At 41.1% G+C, this 22,056-nt stretch overlaps 1 protein-coding gene across 2 annotated transcripts in view; it reads left to right on the top strand.

The window, feature by feature from the left end:
* The first annotated feature begins 3,833 nt into the window (after positions 1–3,833).
* Positions 3,834–22,056, top strand: part of TOX3 (TOX high mobility group box family member 3) — a 72,784-nt gene continuing 54,561 nt past the window's right edge. For both annotated transcript variants that reach the window (XM_071567738.1, XM_071567737.1), the window contains exon 1: positions 3,834–4,546. In XM_071567738.1, coding sequence (XP_071423839.1) covers positions 4,445–4,546 — 102 coding nt within the window. In that variant the 5' untranslated portion in view covers positions 3,834–4,444. The remainder of the gene's footprint in view (positions 4,547–22,056) is intronic.

The raw sequence follows: 22,056 nt of genomic DNA, 5'->3' as shown, positions 1-22,056 counted from the left end.
CAAGTAAAAGTTGCTGTTGAAACTCCTGACAATTTCGTTCTTTCTCCGGCTCATGGCCCAGGGTAAATCCAACCACCTTCCCCTAAACCTGCTGAGTGAGTCTGGGCAACACACTTGGACCCTGGACTGTGAAAATGAATTTCAGGTCTTCTTGATGTTGACTTAGCACTGTAAAACTAGAAGGCTTTCAATCCAGCCTTGGTTCATTCCATCCCTTTTCCCTCATTCTCCTGCCCCCTCCCATGCTTGCTGTTTTTGCCAGCAGGATGGGAACTGTGTGGCCAGAGACAGGGGCTGGGTGCAGGGCTTGCACGGGACTTGGCTGGCAATCTCAGCACCTGGATGTTGGGGACCTGGTGTGTCTGCTCTTATCTCTGAGGTTCCTTCCTGACCCAGTGATTTGCTGGAGTAAATCTCCCAGTGCCTTTGACTTCTGTGCAGTAATAACAAAGAAAATGTTCCTGAGCCTCTGACACTATTTCCATGTGATAGGCTGGGAGACAGACAAAGGGTTTGCAAAGTAGTTTGCAGAGGCTGTGAAGGGTACCAGTTTGTTCTGGTACAAAAAAGCAAGAAAAAAGACTTGCCAAGCTTGTGTGAGAATCAGCCGGGCCTGGAACATTTCTATTTACCTATGCAAGTTGAAAGGTTTCTGGGCAGCAGTGAGAATTTGTGCAGGCACACTTTCAAGTTTGTATATGACTGATTCACTCAATACAATTTCTGTGCTTACATCAGAAAAGCAGTTTGAGTGTTCTTAATGGCTTTTAAAATTGAATTGGGATGATGAGTCAGAAGAAAGTATAGCTGAAGATGGAACAGAGTCACTGTTGCTGACTGAATCATAATTGTTGGCACCAGTAGGCATACATTCAAACCTTTATGGAACATGGCTTTTAAAAATGTTCTTCGAAACTGAGGGTACCCAGGACCTGGGAAATTACTGGAGTACTCCACTTACTGGAGATAGATACTTGCTTTTATTAAACCAGCAGAAAAGAAGGGAATACTTACTTAAAATTGCAAACAGCTCATATTTTCAACTACTCCAAAAGAAAAAAAAAATTAGAAGTAGAATTCCGAAGTCATAGGTTTACTGAAGGAACTTAAAGAGAAGAATTTGTTGGACTCCCTTCAAGCATCATGTAGAGCAGGTTATAAATACTTTGGCTCATATTCCATCTTTAATGTACTCCTGAGATAAATATTGTAAGTAACAAACAGGAATGATGTCATGTATATGAATTAAAGTCTAACAGAGGTTACTCAAGTTTACTTTTTAATAAACTACATTAAAGATGTGTTGGGAAAGGAAAACACACTTGCCTAATTCTTTAGTTTGTAAAATTCTCTCTGGTACAGTACCATGTAAACCATTTTTGGCATGTGTATCCCAGTTTCTCTTCAGATTTTCTTTAGCTCCTTTTAGATCAATTATTAATTTCACTGTGGTCTTACTAGTTCTGCAAAAGACTTACACTGGGCACTAGGCAGAGGTAACAAAGTAAGATCATACTTGGGAACTGGACTTTTTTTTCTTGGAAATATCAAATTTCTATGTTTTAGTTTCAAACTTGTAGAAACAGACAGCAGTTCAAGACTTTTCACTAAGTAATACTTTGGAGATAAGTGTCTTGCCTAACTTGAGTGTAATTATTTTTTTCAATTCTTACTTATTCCATTTCAATTTCACATTAACTTTCTGAGCCAGTGATGTCAAAATGAACTGTTTTGTTGTATTACTCTTATTTTCAGAAGCAACTGTATTGGAAACTGTACATCCTATCAGAGTACTTAAAATTATCTTCATTTACCTCACCATTATTTACATAATTCCTGAATTTAAGCCTCCTAACCCAGCAGCAGTAGCTGCCTGCCCACTGGAGCACCTGGTGTGCCTCCCACTGGCCAGCTCTGCTCTGCAGGCTCCTGTTTTCAGCCCAGGAGTGGGGCAGGAGAGATGAGGTGGGCTGGTCAGCTGGAGCTTCCCTGTCAGGCAGGAGCTGTGCAGCAGCCGGAGTAGGCCATGTGCTGCTCAGGCAGCACATGGGTCTGTAGCCTTTCAGTGGTAGGTTCTAGTATGGCAATGGAACCAAATCCTAAACTGGGAATCATTTGCTGTTCATTCCTTACTGAAGTAGTTTCCCTCTGAATTCAGTGGGAATGTGCTTTCAGATTTTCTTAAAAGTGTAGAGACCCAGAGCTAGGCAGTCTGGAAACAGCAGTACTTGACGCCAGTGATTTTTTCCAATACCTTAGAATCTGCTTATTCCAATATGTACACTTAGGTTTGTGGAAATGTTTTTTTACCCAAGGAGTAAAACAAAGCAGGTATTACTTTATTAACTTGAGTTGAAATGCATTTGCTGTGCCTGTACACTACTGCTTTTCTGTCACTGTGTTGGAGAAATGCTCTAATGCAATGTTGTATTCTGAAATAGCTTCGATGTCTTTTTCTGAACAATTTGCTTCTCTCAGGAGCATAAGTAATTTTTGCCACAGGTATTGGGTGTGCCTGTGCGACCGCTCTGCGCTGTACCTTAACTATTTCCCCTCTAGCAACAGTGTATCTTGCAGCTTTTCCCTTTGGTTACAAGTGGTTGGCACAATGAATATGAAATTGGATTAGCTATTTGACAGAATAGCCTGTTATCTTTGCTATAGAGGCATTTACTCATTCATATACAGTACTAGAAAGTTAAATTCTGAATATTCTATGTAAATATGTTTAATTCTGGTCTTAGTGCATGTTAGAGATCTTCACTTCGAAGTCTGATACTTCGGAATCAATATCCTGAATAAGGGTGATCTGGTATATCCCATGTCACCAGGAGCTACTTGTGTCACCATAAATATGAAACATAAGATTTTTAGGAATGGAATTGTGAAGATGTTCCCTTTCTACATGTTGTAAACTGTTGACTGTTCGACAGTTTGCTCCCAGTGTGTCTAGACAGGGTAGAAGCATGCCTAAAGAGGAAGTGTGGGGCACTAAGCTCTTGAGACAGGCATTAGACAGAAGTGGGACTGATCATTGGACCAGGATGTCTGTTCTCGGCAGCCACAGAGATGCAGAGACCTTCCGAGAAAGGTCTTGCTGTTTTTGTAGAGTTAAACCTTGTATACTTGTGTTGTCATTGCTAGTTTGTAATCAAATGGAGTAAATGCAGACTGGAGTGTACTTTCAGTCGTATTGTAACTGCTCAGGAATACGCTCTAGACCCAGAAGGTGACGTTCTCCCTGGAGCCAAGGGCATGTTTTCCTCCTTCTTTCGTTGCACCTTGTCTGCAGGGAACAAGTGATGAGGTTAAGTGGCCTTTGTACGGATGTAATGTTTCTTCCAAAAGTTCTGGAGCAGGATTTCGGGTCAGGAAACATCCATGCAAGGGAGCAGATAAGGTTGGGCAGTGCCTATGACTGACTAAACAAATTTGGGTTATTAACAGATTGCTTTGACTCATCACCCAGAGACTTTGCGAGTTCGGGGAGGTTTCTCTGAGGCAGACTACTGTGGTTTAAAGTCCTGCTCTTGACAGTACGTTAGAAAAACCTCCTTTCTTCTGCTCCCAACCTGAAGCAGCAAGGCAGCGGTGTCAATCGACAAAGTGCACTATCCCCCCACCCCACCCTCCAAAAAAAAAAAAAAGAAAAGCGGCAGAAAACTGGTGGAAGCGGTGAAAGTTACTCACCTGGAACCTGCGGGGAGCGAGGACAGCCATGGGAAGTGCAGCTGCCGCTCGCGGCCCCGCACCGGGCGGGGGGGGCGGCGGGAGGGGCGCGGCGGGGCGGGGAGGGGCGCGGGCCCGGCCGCTCCTCCCGGGGAGCGCTGCCAGCGCGGCGCCGGTCGCTCGGCACTTCGCCCCGCAGCCCGGCCCGGCCAGCGCAGCCTTGTTGCACCAACTCCGGGGTAGCTGGGGCGGCCCCGGCCCCGCCGTGCCCCGCTGCGGTGTCGGTCCCCCCCGCCTTTGTCGGGCGGGCAGCGGCGGCCGGTCCGTCCGTCCGTCCGCGCCGGGCGCGTGGCTCCTTTGTGTACAGCAGCTGCTCCTGAATGCGGAGGCAAAGCCCGTGGCTTGGCACTGAGCTTTTAAAAAACAACAGCCCTCCCTCCTCCCTCCTTCCCTCTCCCCTGCCCTCCCTTTTTCCCTCCCCTCCCCTCCTCCCTGCGAGGTGGACGGGCACCCACCTGGGGTCCGCCGCCCACCTCTCCTCTCATCCTCCTGTCTTCTCCTTGTTTACCTGCACTTTTCCACCGCCTCTTTCGCCCGCTGTCCCCGCCGCCTCCCGGCCCTCGCTCGTCCCCGCTCTCGGGCAGGCTCAGCGCCCCGCAGCTCCGCTCCCTCGGCGATTTGCCCGTGCCCCTGCCCCGGGGAAGGCACTTGAAGGTGGATCTATTAAACCTCCCGGCGGTCTCTCCAAGTGCACTTCTTGGACCAAATCTCCAGCATGGATGTAAGATTTTACCCGGCTGCGGCGGGCAGCGCGCTCCCCGGAGACCCCGCCAACCTGGACTTTGCCCAGTGTTTGGGTTACTACAACTACAACAAGGTGATTATTCCCGCGGGTGTTAATTCCTCGTGCTGCTGCCCGGGCCGATTCCCCGGGAGCCGGAGGTCGTGCTCCGTCGGGGCAGGGAGGCTCGGGGCTGGGGGATGCCCAGACCCCGGGGCGGGCGTCGCTCTCTGTGGGGCCGAGGGACACCCAGCCACGGAAAGTTGTAGTCGGCGGGGCCGGAGCTCGGGACCGGGCGCCTCCTCCTGCCGCGGCCGCGGCGGGGCTCGCCCCCGGGGACCCGCCCTCGGGCCAGGGCTCGGGCGCTTCCGATGGGTGCGGAGCGCAGACAGAGCCGGGGGAGCTAGGCGAGCCGATCCTGCTCCCCATGGCCGGGGAACAAAGGCGCATCCCTAGGGCGCAGCGTTCGCGGTGGGCTCGGGACTTGCCGAACTTTCCCCGGGAGGAGCCGCCGCCGCTCCCGGCGCGTCGGGCACAGCCCGGTGGGGTCGGGCGGCCCTGCAAGGAGGCAAAGGAGCCTTCCTCTGCCCGGTTCTCTCGGCTCGTTCCGGCTTGGTTTCGGCCAGTTTCTAACTAGAGGGTTATACAAACGGGAGGATTATTTAAAAGTTCATCAGCTGCTGGCACGGGAAGGTAACTAGCGCTCTGGGTTGGCGAGGGTTGTCAGAGAAGTTGCAGTACCCCTTCTGTCTATTCACACCTCTGCGGCATGTGCAGCGTTTGGAGTAAACGCTACAGTCAGAAGCAAGTCATCTTCCAGAGTCTACCTTCGTTTACAGAAATATGCTTTAATAATACGGGGATGATTTGTTTCACAAATTACCCAAATCTGGGAAAGGCAAAGTTAAGAATGACACTGTGACTCATGCTATTTTGAAAAAGACTTAGCTGTTTGCACTGTGATGTGTCAATAGCACATTGAGCTATTAGCACTGGGCCCTCACACATGCACATAAAGATCCCTTTCACACTGTGTTTTTCCTGGTGCTGTGTTTGTCCAACCTCTGGGGCCTTTTGTGAGGCACTGTATGAGATGCTGGGGGAAAGAAGGGTGCTGCACGAGGTCTAAAATAACGTTAAACTCTGGGTTTTTTTCAGAATCCTTTCCAAATGAATAAAGTTCGCTGAAACACAAAGATCACTTTCAGACAGAGAAGTAACGTAGGATCAAACAGTAGCTGAAGAAAACTTTCTCCTAGAGAGATTGTTTGTGCACAGCTGCCGCGGGCGGGCTCTCCCGTGGCCGTGTCCGCTCGTGTCCCTCCCGCCCGGGGGGTGCCCAATTTTGGCCGCCCCCGCTTCGGTGATGCCGAGTGTGCCCGGCCCGGCCTCGCGCATGCGCCGAGCGCGGGCTGGGGGCGCGCGGCTTTGTTAGGCGGGGATGGAGGAGACTCGGGAGCGGGATGAGATGGATGGGTGGAATGTCAGCCCGGCCCTGGCGCTGCTGCAGCTCCCGGGCTCGCACATGCACCCTCAGTGCCCGCTGGTGGCTGATCCGCCGGCTCGTTTGGGAAACGCGCAGCGCTTACTGGCAACCAGCGTGTTTACTGTAAATTTCACTTATTCAGTGACTTTCTGGCGTTATGCACGGCGTGCATTTTTTCAGGCTCAGGTACAGGTTACTGAATGGGCTCTTTTTTATATGTATATATTATGTCCACAGTTTTTAATATCTTCTGAAAACCAGTCGTTTATGGCCATTAACTTGCTGCAAGTACACAGTTACATATAACCTTTTGACTGTGTTTCCCTTCATCATACGATGAGAACACAGCATGCATTCAGAAAAAGTCAAAAGTGACTAACTTTTGACCTGCTAAGGAACACATTTCAATTGTTTTACTCCTGAACATAATTTTGGCAAGTATCTTGTAGGTCAGGCTTCCAGTCTGCAGCAGAAAATATTTTAATTAACAGAGTAGAGCTCATGATGTATGTGTCTTATAATGGATATCTTTGTATGAAGAGGTCTGAACCGGAGCAGACTGACACACACGGAATTGTGTTGCTGTTGCTGTGAGCTCTTCATTGGCTCAGCTGGAAAAACAGCACCATCGTATACAGGTGTTTCAAGGACAGAGAAGGAATTTGTGAATGAGTTCCTAGAAAGGACCATCTTAACTCCCTTAATCCAATCTCATTTTCTGCATTGTTTATAATCTGTAACTAAAGAAATCATTGTAAGTTTGGGTGTTTTTTAATTACACTTATAAAAATAATACATTTATTTTGAAATATTGCCTTTCTGTTTTGCTTTCCTTGTATTCTGTCCTTTTCCCTGCGTTCCTAAGGAAAATAAATGATTGCTGTGTTAGGCACTGAGATGACCAGAAGGCACAGAAAAAACAGAGCTGAAATATTTACTCTGCTGAAGTAAATGGAAGAACTGTTATTGATTTCACTGGGGACAGTATTTCACCTCAAGTCTTTCTGAAACTCATTTGAGTATCCTGCCCACTCATCCATGCCTGCTTCATTGTTAGGAGCTGAATCCATATTCTCCTTGTGACAGTGACATTGCCAGTGACAACTGCTGGAAAGCAGTGTGATGGCAAGAGTAAACACTCTGCGTGGTGGTGTATATGTGCAAAAGCAGAATTATTTATGTGAAAATATTCTCGGGTTCATTAAGACATCTTGTATCTGTCTAAAAATATCGAATATGAAGCCTTTTAGTGCAAATACATTGTGAGACAATGTTTCTTTCCACCTGAGTGTTTTAAGGAGAATTTCCCAGTACTGTACCTTTTTTCCCTTCAGTTAGAACAGCACCAGCAGGAATGTGGCAGACTGACTCGTGAATCCCCAGGCAAGACTTGGGATCTCAGGGTGCCCTGTGAGCAAGGGTCAGTGGTAGGAGAGGAACTGCAGCCTGAGTCCTTGAGCTTGGAACAGGCTCAGGAGCTGTCCTGGCCCGGACCTGCAGGTACCCTTCAGTTGGATTCCCTTCCCACTACTGCTTAAGAGCAATGTTGCGCTTTTGAAAATTGGTTGTCAGTACTGGATAAGTAGACCCTAGGAGTAAGGGGTCCCATCTTGGAGGTTTTTCAGACGGGGAGAGCTTTACTTTTGAGTGTATGACAGGCATTTGAAAACAAACTGATGTACATAATGCCCTCATTTGAAGTGCATCAGTTTCTAGAATATTCATTTGGATTGTTTTTGTTGAGGTGGTGTGTAACATGGTATACATGTGTAGAGAGTAAAAGAGGAAGTAGCGACACAGAAGTACAGTGAGTTGTCCAAGGTTACTCAGTCGGTCACTGACATAATCAGGACCACAACCAAGGTATTCTGAGATTCAGTCCGGTGGTTTATGCTGAATCTCATTTGCTCTAATAGGATTACTTACATGTTTAAAGTAAAGCATGTGCTTAAGTGCTTTGCTGGATCAGGGCCATATTTGATAAGTTTTCAATCCTGGTGTGAGAGTACACAACTTGACCCTGCATGTGTCTGGCCAGTGGTGGTTCAGAATAACAGAGATCCACCTCTGCTTCATGGAATTGCACAAGTGAAATCATGGTCTGCTTGCTTCTAGAAGAATCCTGCTGTGGTATGCTAAAAATAAAAGTCACCAAAAAGCAGCTATAAAAATTACAGAAAGTTGAAAGAGACCAGCTGTTGTAAAACATTCTGCTTCTGTTTTGAGCCCTTTTATGGTTCTGCAGATGGAGAATGATTTTGGACATTCACTTCAGTTGAGTAGCTTTTTCTAAACAAACTTTTTCACTTATTGAGTAAATTAGATGTCTTATACTAAAAATATTTAGGGAACTACTATTCATCCTAGCACATACGTTTTCTTGTTAAAGGAACTGTATTTCTTATAGTGCAATTTGAAAAAAGGGAAAAGAAAACTCCAAAACCTAAACACATACAGCTTAGTTCTTGAGTTATCATTATATTAAATTCCAGAATCCTTACTTCATTATTTAGCTGTCTACATTTTATAATGTTTATCTCTACTGCACAGATTGTCCTTGAAGGATACAAATTTCAAACATTCTTACCTTAATTTAGGTACTAGCATACGTATGAGAACGTCAGAGCTTGATGTTTTTGTCTGAAATATTTTTCATTTTACAAAGGAAGCTTGGGAAGTTTATCTTGTTCTTCCAGAGGTAAAGCAAAGACAGCAGTAGTTTAGTAGTATGCTAAACTGGAGCTCTAAATCATTCCTATTAGTGCGTGTTGTTAGGAAAAAATGGATTACAGTTAAGCAAGTGGTTGAAAATCATTCTAGCAAATTTAGCGTGGTTCTATATGCATAGGTTTTCCTCTCCTATAGCAAGTGGTGACAGACAATAGGTGCATGTATGCTGTTAAGATAGAAAGCTCCATGCTCGCTCATCTTCTGCCCTGCAAATATCCTCATTCACCTCTGGGCTCTGCCCTGGTGCAGATGGGGTAGTTTCTGGTGGCTGTGTGCTGTGGTCATACATGTACCTACAGCCTGACCATGACAAAGGTGGTCCAGGTGATGGAAGAGTGCAGAAAGCACCAAGTTGCTCCATTAAAGTAGAGATGCATAGCAGAGACACAAGTACAGGTCTTGCTGTAGACCATGTAGGTATGGGACTGGCAACTTTCTGTTGCAATATCAACTCAGTAAATGACATTTTATCTTCAGTATTTTCCACTGATATTCTGGCACATGTGGCAAGTGTGCTGAACAGCTTCTTTATCAGGGCAGCTGCCCCTGCTTCAGAGGTCGTGAAATGTCATGACTTTGCAGGCAACTACTGCTAGGGAGCAAAAAAGTTTCCAAAATGTTTGGCTGTCCACTTCAGCACTACAAATGTTGAATATATGATTCTTAGTCGTTGGAAGAGGAAGTGCAATGAACATATGTGTATGTCTTCCAGAATGCAAATTATAGTTTGCATCATCACCCCGTCTTTCATTATGTTGTTTTTCAGGAGAGGTTTTTTCAGAGGTTTTATGATATATCTGAAGAGCAGGCTGTGAAAGAAAACTCCTGTATGCCAAGGGCAGCAACTGTGCAAGAACCTGTGCTGCTCAGAATGAGCACCCATAGTGGTGGTACTGTTTGGATTGTGCAGTGTACAATTTTTCTGTTCCTCAAATAATGCAGCTCCTGTACAGAATGTACCATTTGTCATCAAGGCAGGGAGTTGCTTGTATACAGACTATACTTAGTAGAAGTGGATTTTTAAAAATATTTTTAGATAGTTTCTTTATACTGGGTATTAGGAAGGTGCTTGTAATAATGTACAGCAATATATGTAGGGTTTGAATTTATTCCTTAGAGCTATTTGGAGTACTTAAGGTATATGTGGAAATGACTAGTGGGTGTGTTTTTTTAAAATAATGATATTTTTTAGCAATTGCAACTCTGATGTGTGCATGCTATGGACGTGGACACCCACTCACTGTCTAGCTCTAGAGTGAGGAAATATTGACTAAATCCATTGGGTTGGGAAGAGTCTCATTCCCACAGTATCACCTACACCGAACATTGTATTTCATGCAGAGGTACAGAGTCCAGCCTGCCCTTATAATGAATTATCATGAATTTCTAATAAAATCTAAAATAGAGACAGAAGAAATAACAGCTTCTATTCTTTGGCAGGTAGTCGAGATGACAGTGACTTGCATCGGCTGTCAGTTGTGTGACTCATTTGTTGCAGTTTTGTGCAATGTCTGACAAAGCAAGGCCAGTCAATCTGTGACCTGTGGTTTGTGCTGCAGCTTTTATTAAATTTACAGTTAATACGTGCCTATATATTTGTTGAATTCTGACGCTTCCTAAAACCTAAGTAATGCTATTGAATGATGATAATCTAATTTAAGAGAAGAATTTGTACAGCATTAATCCTGCCTTTTTATCTGTAATCACATTTCTACTGCTGTAAAATTGAGTACTGTTATACAGACCTAATGGCAGGGTTGAATTTTCAAATGCTTCAAACTCTTATCTGATAGCTGCCTCCTGTACTGGTACCTGTCTGTGATGTATTTATAGAGTGCCAGTCACCATAGTATCTTTGTGATGATTGCTACCAAAATTGAGAACTCTGAGGTGAAAATCTAATCAGGACTTTAGATAACAATGTCACACAAGAGCCTTCTGGTCTTTGCCTCTATGCTCTGTTCAGATGAAGACTTTGATGAGATCATGCTTGCTGCCACGTTATTCATTATTTATTTTTGTAACAAGTTTTCTATTTCATATTTTTTCCACTGCATATTAGGACATGTCAAACCAGTTCAAATTCCATTTTGAATGTATTCTCTGTTTATACCTGAAACAATATATTGAAAAACACAGGTATTACAGAGCTGCTTAACCAAAACCAAAAAAGGGAGACTGTTGCACAGCTGCTTCTGCTCAGGTACCTGGAATACATGAACAGATGTTTTCATGAATATCTTCAGACATTTCATGATAATTAGCAGATTAGCTGAAAATACTATTTTCATCACATTAAAAGTAATGGAATCTTATGAACAGAGTGCTGGAAGTATGATTGACAACTCTGTTGGAAAAAGGTGTGCTACTAAAACTAGACAATAGTGATCTATAATTGAAAATTGAAAAAGTTTTAAACAAACAGTTCATCTAGTTCTCAGTTTATATAGTTCATGTGCCAGCTCTTGGTGTCAGTGTTTGCTGTTTATGCCTGCAAGACCACTTTGCCCAACAGCCCAGGTTTCGTTGAAAAGCAAGAGGGTAAAGAAAAGCAGTCTATTATCAAAAATTGCAAGCTGAAAGTTTCACTAAATATCCCTTTAAGTTTGATTTAGGAAAAAAAAATCAGGGATAAAAATCTACTTCTTTTCTTTTTCCTTGGCCCTTGTATCTTGCCTTGTTTATGCTCATAGGAGACTTATTCAATGTGGGCATCTTTCACTTATATGGACATTTGATCAGGTCTGCCGTTGGCATTTCATGGGAGAAATTTTTATCAATGGCATGTTTTATTTTTGCTGTTATAGCCCTTCCTACTGTCTGGGTCACTGCAGCCATGTATTATCATTCCTGGCCAAAGACTTGTGAGATCTAAGACTAATATGGAAGACAGTGGGTTGTGACATAGTGAAGTTAAAAATGAAGTGCGTGTTGAGATGAAATGCCAGGATTTGGACTGACAACCTCTAAAATAAGAAACTAGAGGTCTCAGCTACTGGCTGAGGTGAAAGCTGCAGAGGCAATAGCATGGGTAGCTCCTCACTTTCCTTGTCTGCTTTACCAACTGTGCAATTGATGGTTATGTAAAATCATTATGTTAAAGCAGAATATTGCTTGGACAGGCATATTTACACTTGGATTTTCTTCCTCTACATTGAATCTTCTGAAGAGTTCTGATCAACTGGACAACCAAACAAAAGGCTGCAAATAAATAAAATTACTAGTATGGTAGGTTTTGTGGAAAATGAAATCTATGTGCAGATGGTTTTGGTCACTTGAGGTGAGGTGTCTTCACCTCTCCATTTGGTTTCCTTAAGAAATTTTTTCAAGAGAAACTGCTGTGTTTGGGACTTCAAGTGGATATAGTTTATATTGTAATCCTGTAAACAGTTAATGTGAAAGAAATTAGATAGGGACCTAAAATCTAAATGGCTTTATACATCTAAATTAATAAAGTAAGGAATTTTTAGGTTTTTTTGTAGTGTGGTTTTGTTTCTTGTTTTGTTTGGGTGGGGCTTTTTTTGTTTTTGTTTTGTTTTGTTGTTGTTTTTTTTTCCAAAGGAACCCATGCATGGAAAGAACCTGAGCTTTATGAATCATCCTCTCTATGCCAATGGGACAACTTCTATATTCAAAGTCACTGAATTTTATAAAGGTTTGTAGGTTCAGGACATATTGAAACACCTCAATATTGATTAACTGTCTAATTTTGATAAGAAAAATGGTGTTAAAACCATGCAGAAATCAATTGCTGAATGTTGAAGTAGCTTATTTTCAGAGCGGATCATATTTATCTGCTGGGTTTTTTATGCTACTCTATTTATAGTTGTATGGCTTATACAAATAGTTGGATTTTGAATGGTTTAGGATACTGCATTTCAGTATTACTTTGTTATTAATCAAAGTGCTTTTGTTAAACTGTACTTTTATCAGTAAACTATTTACCTAGTTTACTAGGGGATTAGCAGTCCTCTTACTTGCTTTCTTTAAATAAAGAATTTTATTAAGCGTGGAAAAATAATCATGTTGTTTGCTTTAGTATGTTTATGCTGTTGCTTTTGTGGGTTTTTGGTACAAGTGTGGACGAAAGGATGATGGTAATAGGTGGACATGTAAATAGGGGTATCGTGTTATTGACCTGTTGTAGCAAAATATTTGGTAGTTGTGGTTTCCTGCCACAGCTCAACATGGTTCTTTTTTCTTCTGTTTTGCTTGATACAGTTTGAAGTACATTAAACTTACATTAAGAAAAAGCCTACTCTATACATGTGGCAAAATAAACAATTTTGCAATACATTCTCTGCTCTTCTTTTTTACAACAGAACTGTAAGTAAAAAATCTACACTGGACATACCAGAGACTTATATATATTGCAAGGTGCAAATGCAAGAGCTTAGTATAGATTTGCACTTCAAAGTCATAATATATTTATGTCTATGTGACTTCCTGTTTGTGGTTTTATGAGAGTATCCAGTGGCTGTATTTCAAATGATAAAATGAAGTAATTTGTATCAATTTATTTTGATCTGACAAATAATTTGCAAGTTCAGGGTACTATTAAATGAAAGGATTTAACAGATGCTGTCCTTTCCTTCCAACATTTTTAAAACCTACTTAAAGCTATCTTTATGCCCCTGTGGTGGTGCAGCTGAGATCCAAGGAGTGCACATGAAGTGGTAAATCAGATGTTATGTCACACAAAAAGCAGCCTGGCTTCCTAAACAGTGGCTTGCATCACTGCTTCCATGATAGAGATATACCTGTTGTTTATGACATAGAAATGCAGATAAAGAAAGCCGCCTTTGTTTTTTCCTCATACCTTCATCTAAGCCTTTTTTAACACAATAACTCTGTGCTGGGGTCTTGGATGATGCTTGTAAGGTGCAGTGGGTATTGTGTGGCTTCTTTGCAATTGTTGTTTCAAGGATTTGACAAGCCATCCATGTATGCATTCCCAGTTCTGATGGCTGTCTTGCCTTGGTCCCTTTCAGGAACGATTGGAATCAGCCATCGCTGTGCATCAGTGGTGTCAGTGCCCCATGCCCTCCCCGCCATCACGCCTTAGGGAGACGATGGCTTGCTTCTGAGGTGTTCCCTTTGTGGAATTGGCTTTGTGGGTGCCTTTGCTGTGAGAGGACCCTCAGAGCCTGCTCTGTCTCAGCAGGTTCCTTGGGTGGCTTTCTCATCTCCCCTCGGCTCTGCTGCCTGCTTTGGCTTGGCCTTGCTGGCTGATGGCACATACCAAAAACCTGACATTCTTGCAACCACCCAAAACTGGAACAGAATTTTATTGTATGTGCAGCTCTGATTGAATAATGTGGAAGACAGGCAGTGTAATCTAGGGCTAAATATGACTCAGAGAGATTAATCAAAGATCACACAAAAGGAAAAAGTTGTTCTGTTCATTAAACATCTACTCAAGTAGGCAAACAAACAGCACTTCAGTGTTGTGCATGCACAGATGTGTGGTATGTCCAGTGTACAGCTTAGAGATCAATCTTGCACTTCTACCTGTAATTCTTCTCAAAAAACAGTTATAGAATGGCAGTGTGACCTTCTGTGCTTATTTTGCCACAGTCTGCAACTATAGGTTGCCTGGCTTAAATAGCAAACTGTGTTTTCTGAACTTAGTTGGCAAACAACTTGTGATAGTATAGCAGTCTTTTTCTGTCTTCTGTGCTAGAAAGTGTTTGAGTAGGGATGGTGAAGATTGGCTTTGACTTCTATCAGCACAAATATATTGCTGGCGATAACATATCATATGAGTGTGCTGCCTATCTCCCTGTATTCTTGTCTCTAGTAAATAGCAATTTTTCAAGGAAGGTCTCAGAATTTACCCTTCTGTTAATAGTCTGGTGGAGAGTTTACATACCAGAAAAGAATCCTGATTCTTCACTTGATAACATGTTAAAGGAGGTTTTCTTGAGCTTTGTGGGTTTTTTGTAAAGAAAATTGACATCTTTCACTTGTAATTCGTGTACCTAATAAATGTGAAATCGAAAACGTGACTCCTGGATAGTCACACATTTTTAAAGCACAGACAACGTGTGTTGGTCTGCACCAGTTCTAATAAGCTTCCACTACTTGGAAAATATGGGGAAAGGCACTTTGCTTCTGTACAGAATACATACATTAGGATAAATACATCTTTGGAGATCGTGGGGCTCCTTATCATTGCTGGTAACTTTTGGATGGTTGAGTTCCGCTATAGTATGCTCTACATCATATTCCATGTTATTTGTGTGCTTATGCAGAATTATTTCTAAATACAAGTTTTTAAGGTTATTCCATCATGAGGCAAAAATGAGAGATAGTGATGATAAAGAGCTTGATTCATATTATGACTAACTGAAGGTGAACATTATGTTGCTATGCCTCACTCAGTGTTTCTGTGACTCGAAAAGGACTCCATTAAAATACCATGACATCAATAGACTACTTTAAATGCATATGAAAGGATAAAGACTACAAATCATAAAAATATAAATATCCATATTATTTTAGATTAAAACATTTCAAAATTCTGAGTTGCATTGATTTGCTGCATAGGTGAGATCTGATATCAAGAATAATTCTTTCTTTCTGGTCTCCAGATATAATCCTTTTTCTTTTAAAATAAGTGTGAAAGTAAAAAAAGGAACAATTTCCTTGGAGGAAAATCATTCTGGACCTTCACTCATGAACTCAGATTGAAACTTTGCAGCTACAGTGAGTACAAGCAATGCACTGAAAATCTGACACAGAATTTTGACATTGAAAAATCTTTTATCTACTACTTCTTTTTTGCTTTTAAATTTTTTAACAGGTTTTTTTCCTTTTCTTTTTATTTTACTGTAGAATTTTACTTCATCATCCACAGTTCTGCAGTAGAAGGCAGTCCTTGTGTTCCCTGCTGCCTACGGAAATAGCCATTTGTTGATTTAAAAGAAGAGTAGAGAAATGTCTGTGAAACACTTGGAGGAGAAAGAGGGAATGGTGGCTAGGGAACACTGCTAAATATTTACTATCTGAGGATCAAGTGTTTTCAGTTTGTCTGAGTTCCTGAACTTCCTGCAGTTCAGGGTGGTTTGGGGTTTTTTTGGCTGAGGGGTGGGTGGATCACCAGGGAGAGAAGAGGGTGAAAGTATATGTTATTCACATTTAAAAATTTCCTCTACATTTTGAAGAAATGATCTTTGGTTCTCCTGTGATCAAAAGAAAGAGACAGGTTTGTCTTTGGTTCTCCACTCTATTGGCTTATGGCACCCAAGCAAAGGAGCTCCTACCTACAGCCTTTTTTCCCCCCAAACTCTAGTTGTGAGGGATCTCTGAATTCAGAAATAAGAAACAACAAAGTTTTAGATGATGAATCTCACTATATATGCTAGAGCAAGGCCAGTTGCTTATTGATCCCAACTACTGAAGTTTTCCCTGTGAAGTTGATTTATGTTTATCTTAAAAAAATAAGTCGATGAGAGAAACAAACAGAACTTCATGTAAGAACTGATTTAAAACATACTCTAACATTTTCTTTCTCATGCTTACTTTGTGAAAATATGTGGATTCAAAACAAAGGGTGCAATCCTGCTCTTGCTCATAGGAATTTGAAGTTGCATCTGCTTTGAACTGAGCTTTGTAAACTTGCTGAGAAAATTCAGCTTAGATGATATAGTTTGAAATAGTAGTTTCTTGGGCTCTGAATCATTAATTTTCTAAAAGAATAGAGCCATCTGCTGACAAAACAAAGGAATCAGGTGGTACTGATGATACCCTACCTGGGGACAGGCTGTAGTGTTGGTTAACTCTGTCTGCTGGAAAGCAGCAGATCTGGTGGGCTTCTTACCCTTATCAAAAGCAACACATTTGCCTCACTGGAAATCATAAATATAGTCTACAATTGGTTTTGTCTGCACTTTTACTAAATAAATGAGTGATTATTATGTTTTCTCCAGCTGAGATACCAGAAAAAATGAAGGAAAAGGCTACATTCACCTGAGAAGGTGTAGATAATCTTCAACCCTGAAGTGCGTAAGAACTGACACATAAAATTGCAGGTTTGGTAGCGAAGGATTGTAGTGAACGTTTTTGTTGTTGTTGTTGTTATGGGGGATTTTTGGAACTACCTTAGAGTTTGAGAATTTATTTTTCTTAAGAAAAGAAGGTGTAAGAGACCTGCAGTATCTGTGCCCTAACATTAATACTGGAATCCGCATGATGAGGACGCAAACGTTGTTCTGAGCACGGCTGTACAAACAGTGGCCATGGGCTGAGATTGGGAATGAGAAGAAAGACTTTCTTTTCCTGAGGGCTGAGGGACTGAGGCACCTTCCCACATTGGCTGGGATGAAGTGAGCAGTAGTCACTTAGGGCCCATTAAATGTCATATACTGTGATTGGGGTGAAACTGGGGCCATGGGGGTGGTTGTACTTTAAAACATTTTTTATGTTGTTCTTTTGGTCCTCACCTTTACATTTCTAAATATGTGATATTGAAGTTGTGTTATGCACTCTGTTAGGGGTACAGAGTGAGTCTCTGTGAGGCTGGACAAGGCAACCAGAACAGTGATTGTTACTTACAGACTCAGGAACAATTTTGGAGTTTTTCATAACAACTAGGAAAGAAAATTCATGTCCAAAGTCTAATTTTATAGTGGAAAACTATTAGAAATGAGATTTATAGATGGTGGGAAGTTACCTAGTATCTTGCAGTGATTGTGAAGAGATTACTTTTTCCTTCAGAAGTGGTGGACTTCTCCTTAGTGGTTGTGGTGAGGGAGGGAAAAGCCTTTAAGTGTCTGAAAGAGGTGATGGAACAACCCACGCCTGGAACTTTAGTCTCTAGAAAAGAGAATTATTGGATGGTTTGTCTTGATGTGGTTATTTCGCAAATGCACATCAGGTGATCATCTGCTTTATCACCTCCATGCTTTGCTAACTGGTAACTACGTCAGTTCCCAAGTTTCTAAAAATATCCTGGTCTAGCTGATCTGAATAAGAGCTTCCTTTTCAAAAAGTACTTGAACTGTGGAGCTAAGCAGCCCTTCATGAAATGCTTGCAAGATTTTGCAACCCATTTTAGTACCTGTATGTGTTCTTCATCAATGCAAATCTGTTTCTCTTCTCCAAAGTCCATTAAAAATTGGAAATTATGGTGGTGGATAACTATTTTGCCTTTAATCCATGAAGACAGAATTTGTAGTCTTGTGTGGGTAAGAAATTCCATCCTAGGAAGGAACAGCTACTACAACTATGTGATTCTTTGCAGATAGAGTCTTTCAGCCCAAGTTTGGACACTGAATTACTCATAGCCTGATTCTGATTAGTTTGTGTGGTAAAGGAAAATCTTTGATTCTCTTGTACAGTTCGTATCTTCTGCCATTGTAGAACATAGCCTCTTCAGTTCTTATAAGTATAGCTGTTGACAGTATCAATTGCTTTTATACACAACAAAATGGAATTACAGTAGAATAAATTAAGGATAAGAGTTAAATTATCCTTGGCCTAATGTATAAAATACATTTTATGGCATACTGGTTTGAGAGGTGTGGGCTGGGGTCTAACTGGCAGGGAAAGAATATCTGTAGGAAAGGACAAATGGGTCCTGGTGGATTGAAACATAAAAAGGGCCAACAAGATGGTCAGTGCCTGACACACTTGCCCTGTGATCAGAGGCTCAGGGAGCAGGACTTGGTCAGGCTGGAGAAAGGGGCACTTCAGGGGACTTGAGAGCAGTCCTGGTACCTGTGAGGAGATGGAGCCAGACTCTGCACGACACTTTGTGGTGGGAGCATGAGAGGTAACAGGCTCAAGCTGAAATGAGAATTTCAGACTGGATATAAAGAGGAAAAAAATTACTTTGAGGATAATGGGATACTGGTACAGGTTACCTAAAAGGGATGTCTGTATCCTTGATGGTTTGCAAGACCCGACTATAAGCAAGTGGTTCCTCAATTTGATGTGGCCAGTGCTTTGAGCAGAGGTTGAATTAGAGATCTTCTGGTGTCCCATCCAACCTGAATGATGGGTTGCACAAGGTGAATAGGTAGCAAAGATCAATTTTATCCTTCTTGCTCTGTTTTAGGAAAACATAGGGGCATTGCTTCAGCCTTTGCCTGGCAGGTTTCTGCAGTGGGAGAGTCAAGCCCTTGTTTCACATTCAGGATACCCATCTCTGCTGGGGAAGAGTCTTTCTAGTGGGAGTGAGCTGGTAACTGTGACCTGTCTGACCAGATTGTTTTAATGCAGCCACCTGGATCCCTCTTCCATGTAGTTGCATATTAACTCATGACATCCTGAAAGAAACTATTTTTGTTTAGTTTCCTGTAATCTTATTTTAAGGGATTGCCTGGTAGAGCCTGTCAGTTTGGTTTGTCAGTGTAGAAAGTGTGTATAGACTTTCAAATTCCAGTCTGGAATATGTGTCGCTGGTACCCAATAGCTTTTCATTTATGTGACTGGGTTGTTGCTTCTATAATTAAGTTTTAGAGTTTCTTCTTTCCTTCTTCCGAATTACAGTCACATAATTCAGTTTTTATTTCCTATGCTACTCTTAAGAGAAATTCATGCAGAGGAAGGTAGTTCAAATGTCAGAATTTCCTAGAACCCCTGTTACTTTTGACATATAGTAAAACAAATCACAGTAGCGTAGCATAAATTTGGAGATGTAGTTTTCCTAGAAAATAAAACTCTGTTGTGCACGGCATTTTTGGAAGAAGGTGTTTGAAGAAAGCTTTAGTAGGCATTAATTGCTGCACTCTACAGTTCTTCGTTTCAAGTCTGATGCCAGTTGCTGGTTGTGTGGAGGCTAAAGTGCCCATGTGTGAGAAGAATGGGGAATGTAGTGAACTTCCAAGTCATAGAGTGAATAATACATACTTTTAAAAATCCTATTTCCAACCTAAATCCTTGTGTTATGTAATGGTACCCCAAGTGTTTGTGTGTGGTAGGATGTTTTGGATTCTACATTTATTACACTAGAAAAGTATCTGATTTTTCAGAGGATGGATGTTATAGTTATGAAAATGAAGTCCTTTAAAATGTTTCATGCCCATGTCCAAACCCCTCCCTCAATCACCATCTGCATTGTAATAAATTAAGCATTGACGCTTTAGTGAAATCTGAGAATGGGAAGTGTGAGAATCATCATGGTAGTGATTCGGATCATTAATACAAGAGGGAAGCCTAATCAAATTGCTTGTTGGGCAAGAGAGGGCTGGACCTAAACACTCAAATTGAAAAGGACTCATGAATTTCTTCCAAAACTCAAGATTTCACTGTCATTCAGATCTGCTGCAAACATTGAAAGGAGTAGTAGGTTGAAAAGAAAGTATCACCACCTTTATATCTTGGTACATTTGAAAGAAGCTTTTTTATTCTTAATAAAGTATTTTATAATCATATCAATTTATTAATCAGAAGTAATTAGCTTTTCCAGCTTTAGAGACATTAATCACAGCGGTCACATATTCTAGAGAATATGGACCAGGAGTTCTTACATATGGCAAAAATGTGGTGCTGCCTCTTTGAAGATGGAGCTTTCCCTGTGTTCTTTTGTATTAGTTAATAGAAACCCTCCTTGAAAGAAAAAATATACTCATCAAAGAATGTTTTATGAAACAGAAAAACAGAACTCATAAACCCTGTTGGATTCCGAGAGTTATTACATTTTACATCATACGCAGTTTATTTTTACAGATGCCACAGTTCAAATTAATGTATTTTTAATACTACTTGTAGGATTCTACAGATTCATAATAGCACGTGATGTATTAATATCCTCTGCAGCGTCCTACTGGTCATATCCAACTGTGATAAACAGTTGTATATGCTATAAAAGTGACATGTATTATAAAAACAAGGATAATGCAAAAGGATACAAACAATCGCTTAAATTTGTAAAGACTGTTACAAATCTTGAATGTTAATTTGAAGAAAGAAGTACATGTTAATGCTAAGTTTATGCTTTCAGTTAATAGCCCTTTATTCCTTCAGGGGGAAAAAAAATCAAGCAGCTATACTTTAAATGAATTTAATGAACTGCAAAGACTGACATTTTCACTATAAAAGTCACACTTCATTTAATGAAGTAGTTAAATATTGATGCTATATTAAAATACAGGCTGAATAAAAATGGCAATATGGTTTTCAAAATAAGAATTTGAGCTGTGTTTTCTCTTGTTATATTGAAAATTTCATGAACTGAGAGAAGGGAAATACAACAGAATATCTCCATAATAAACACAAGGCACTTTGTTGAAATAACATTGAAGTTGAAATACACAAACCTGTAAAAGCAAGGAAATCAAGTCACTGTACTCTTAACTCAGTGTCTTTGTGCTTAAGTGCTGAATCTTTAAATTAATGGATCCAAGATTTTCTCCATTTCAATGGGCACTATTTTTTAAAATTCTTGAAAACAAAGACATTGTAACTCTGTGCTACAGGTGGTACATAAAAGGCCTGGCTATGTGTTTACCCTGGATGAATAGTTATACGGTGATATTGTTTGATTTTCATTCAAAGTAACTTATTTTACATGTTGTGATTCTGATGGCGATATTCTGGCAAAGCTATTTTGCTGATGTTGGGGTTTCCACACATTTCTGTTGGCATAGTTTGAATTTTCAACTTAATTTTTATACCTGTACTTTCACCACAATATCGTGACATTGACAGTGGATAAAGGAATATTGCTGGCAAACATGGCTGAGGTTTTTCCCAGCTCCAACATCTATATGATGGTAAAGGGAAAAGAAACCAAGAATGAATCTTACCACAGATGCAACTGGGGCCAATGACTGAGTGATGATATGATTGTCTTCACTTTGATGGATTGAATTATGTTGTACTGTACTTCATAAAGCTGTACCAATTCTGACATCAGGCTTCTGTGTATAGTAAAACACTGAGAATGACATCTTTGGCTCATTGAAGTCAATGGCAAAACTCACATTAATTTCAGCCGTCTGTAATTTCCTTCTCAGTAGCTGACTTATAAAACAATGGCAAATTGATTTAGTACCTTTTTTTTCCCCCCTTGGGAAAAATCTCTACTACATGTAAAATGATTTGTCTTTTGACTCATGCTCTTCCTCTGAAAAAGTGAATTTTAATTCAGGATAAATACAGTCTGATTTCTTGCCTGTACATATGATCATGTAAACGTCAATGATGATGAAAGAAAGTGGAGCTATTTTGAGAGTGGTAGGTTGCATTTATAGTTATATACACATTTGCTAATTGAAACTGATGATAAGGAAGGCAGCTTTCCTGTGGAAGACTTAACAAATTCTGTCTGTGACTAGCAGTTACCAGGTGAGGTGAAAATCTGGTTTGGGTGTTTGGGGTTTTTCCACTTACATGCAAACGTCTTTAAAACAACAACAAAGAAAACTCTGGAATCCAAAGAGCT

Source organism: Pithys albifrons, chromosome 12 (assembly GCF_047495875.1).
Source record: "Pithys albifrons albifrons isolate INPA30051 chromosome 12, PitAlb_v1, whole genome shotgun sequence".
Taxonomy (NCBI): Eukaryota; Metazoa; Chordata; class Aves; order Passeriformes; family Thamnophilidae; genus Pithys; species Pithys albifrons.
The sequence above is the reverse complement of the archived record's forward strand: the minus strand, read 5'-3'. Positions and strand labels throughout refer to the sequence as shown.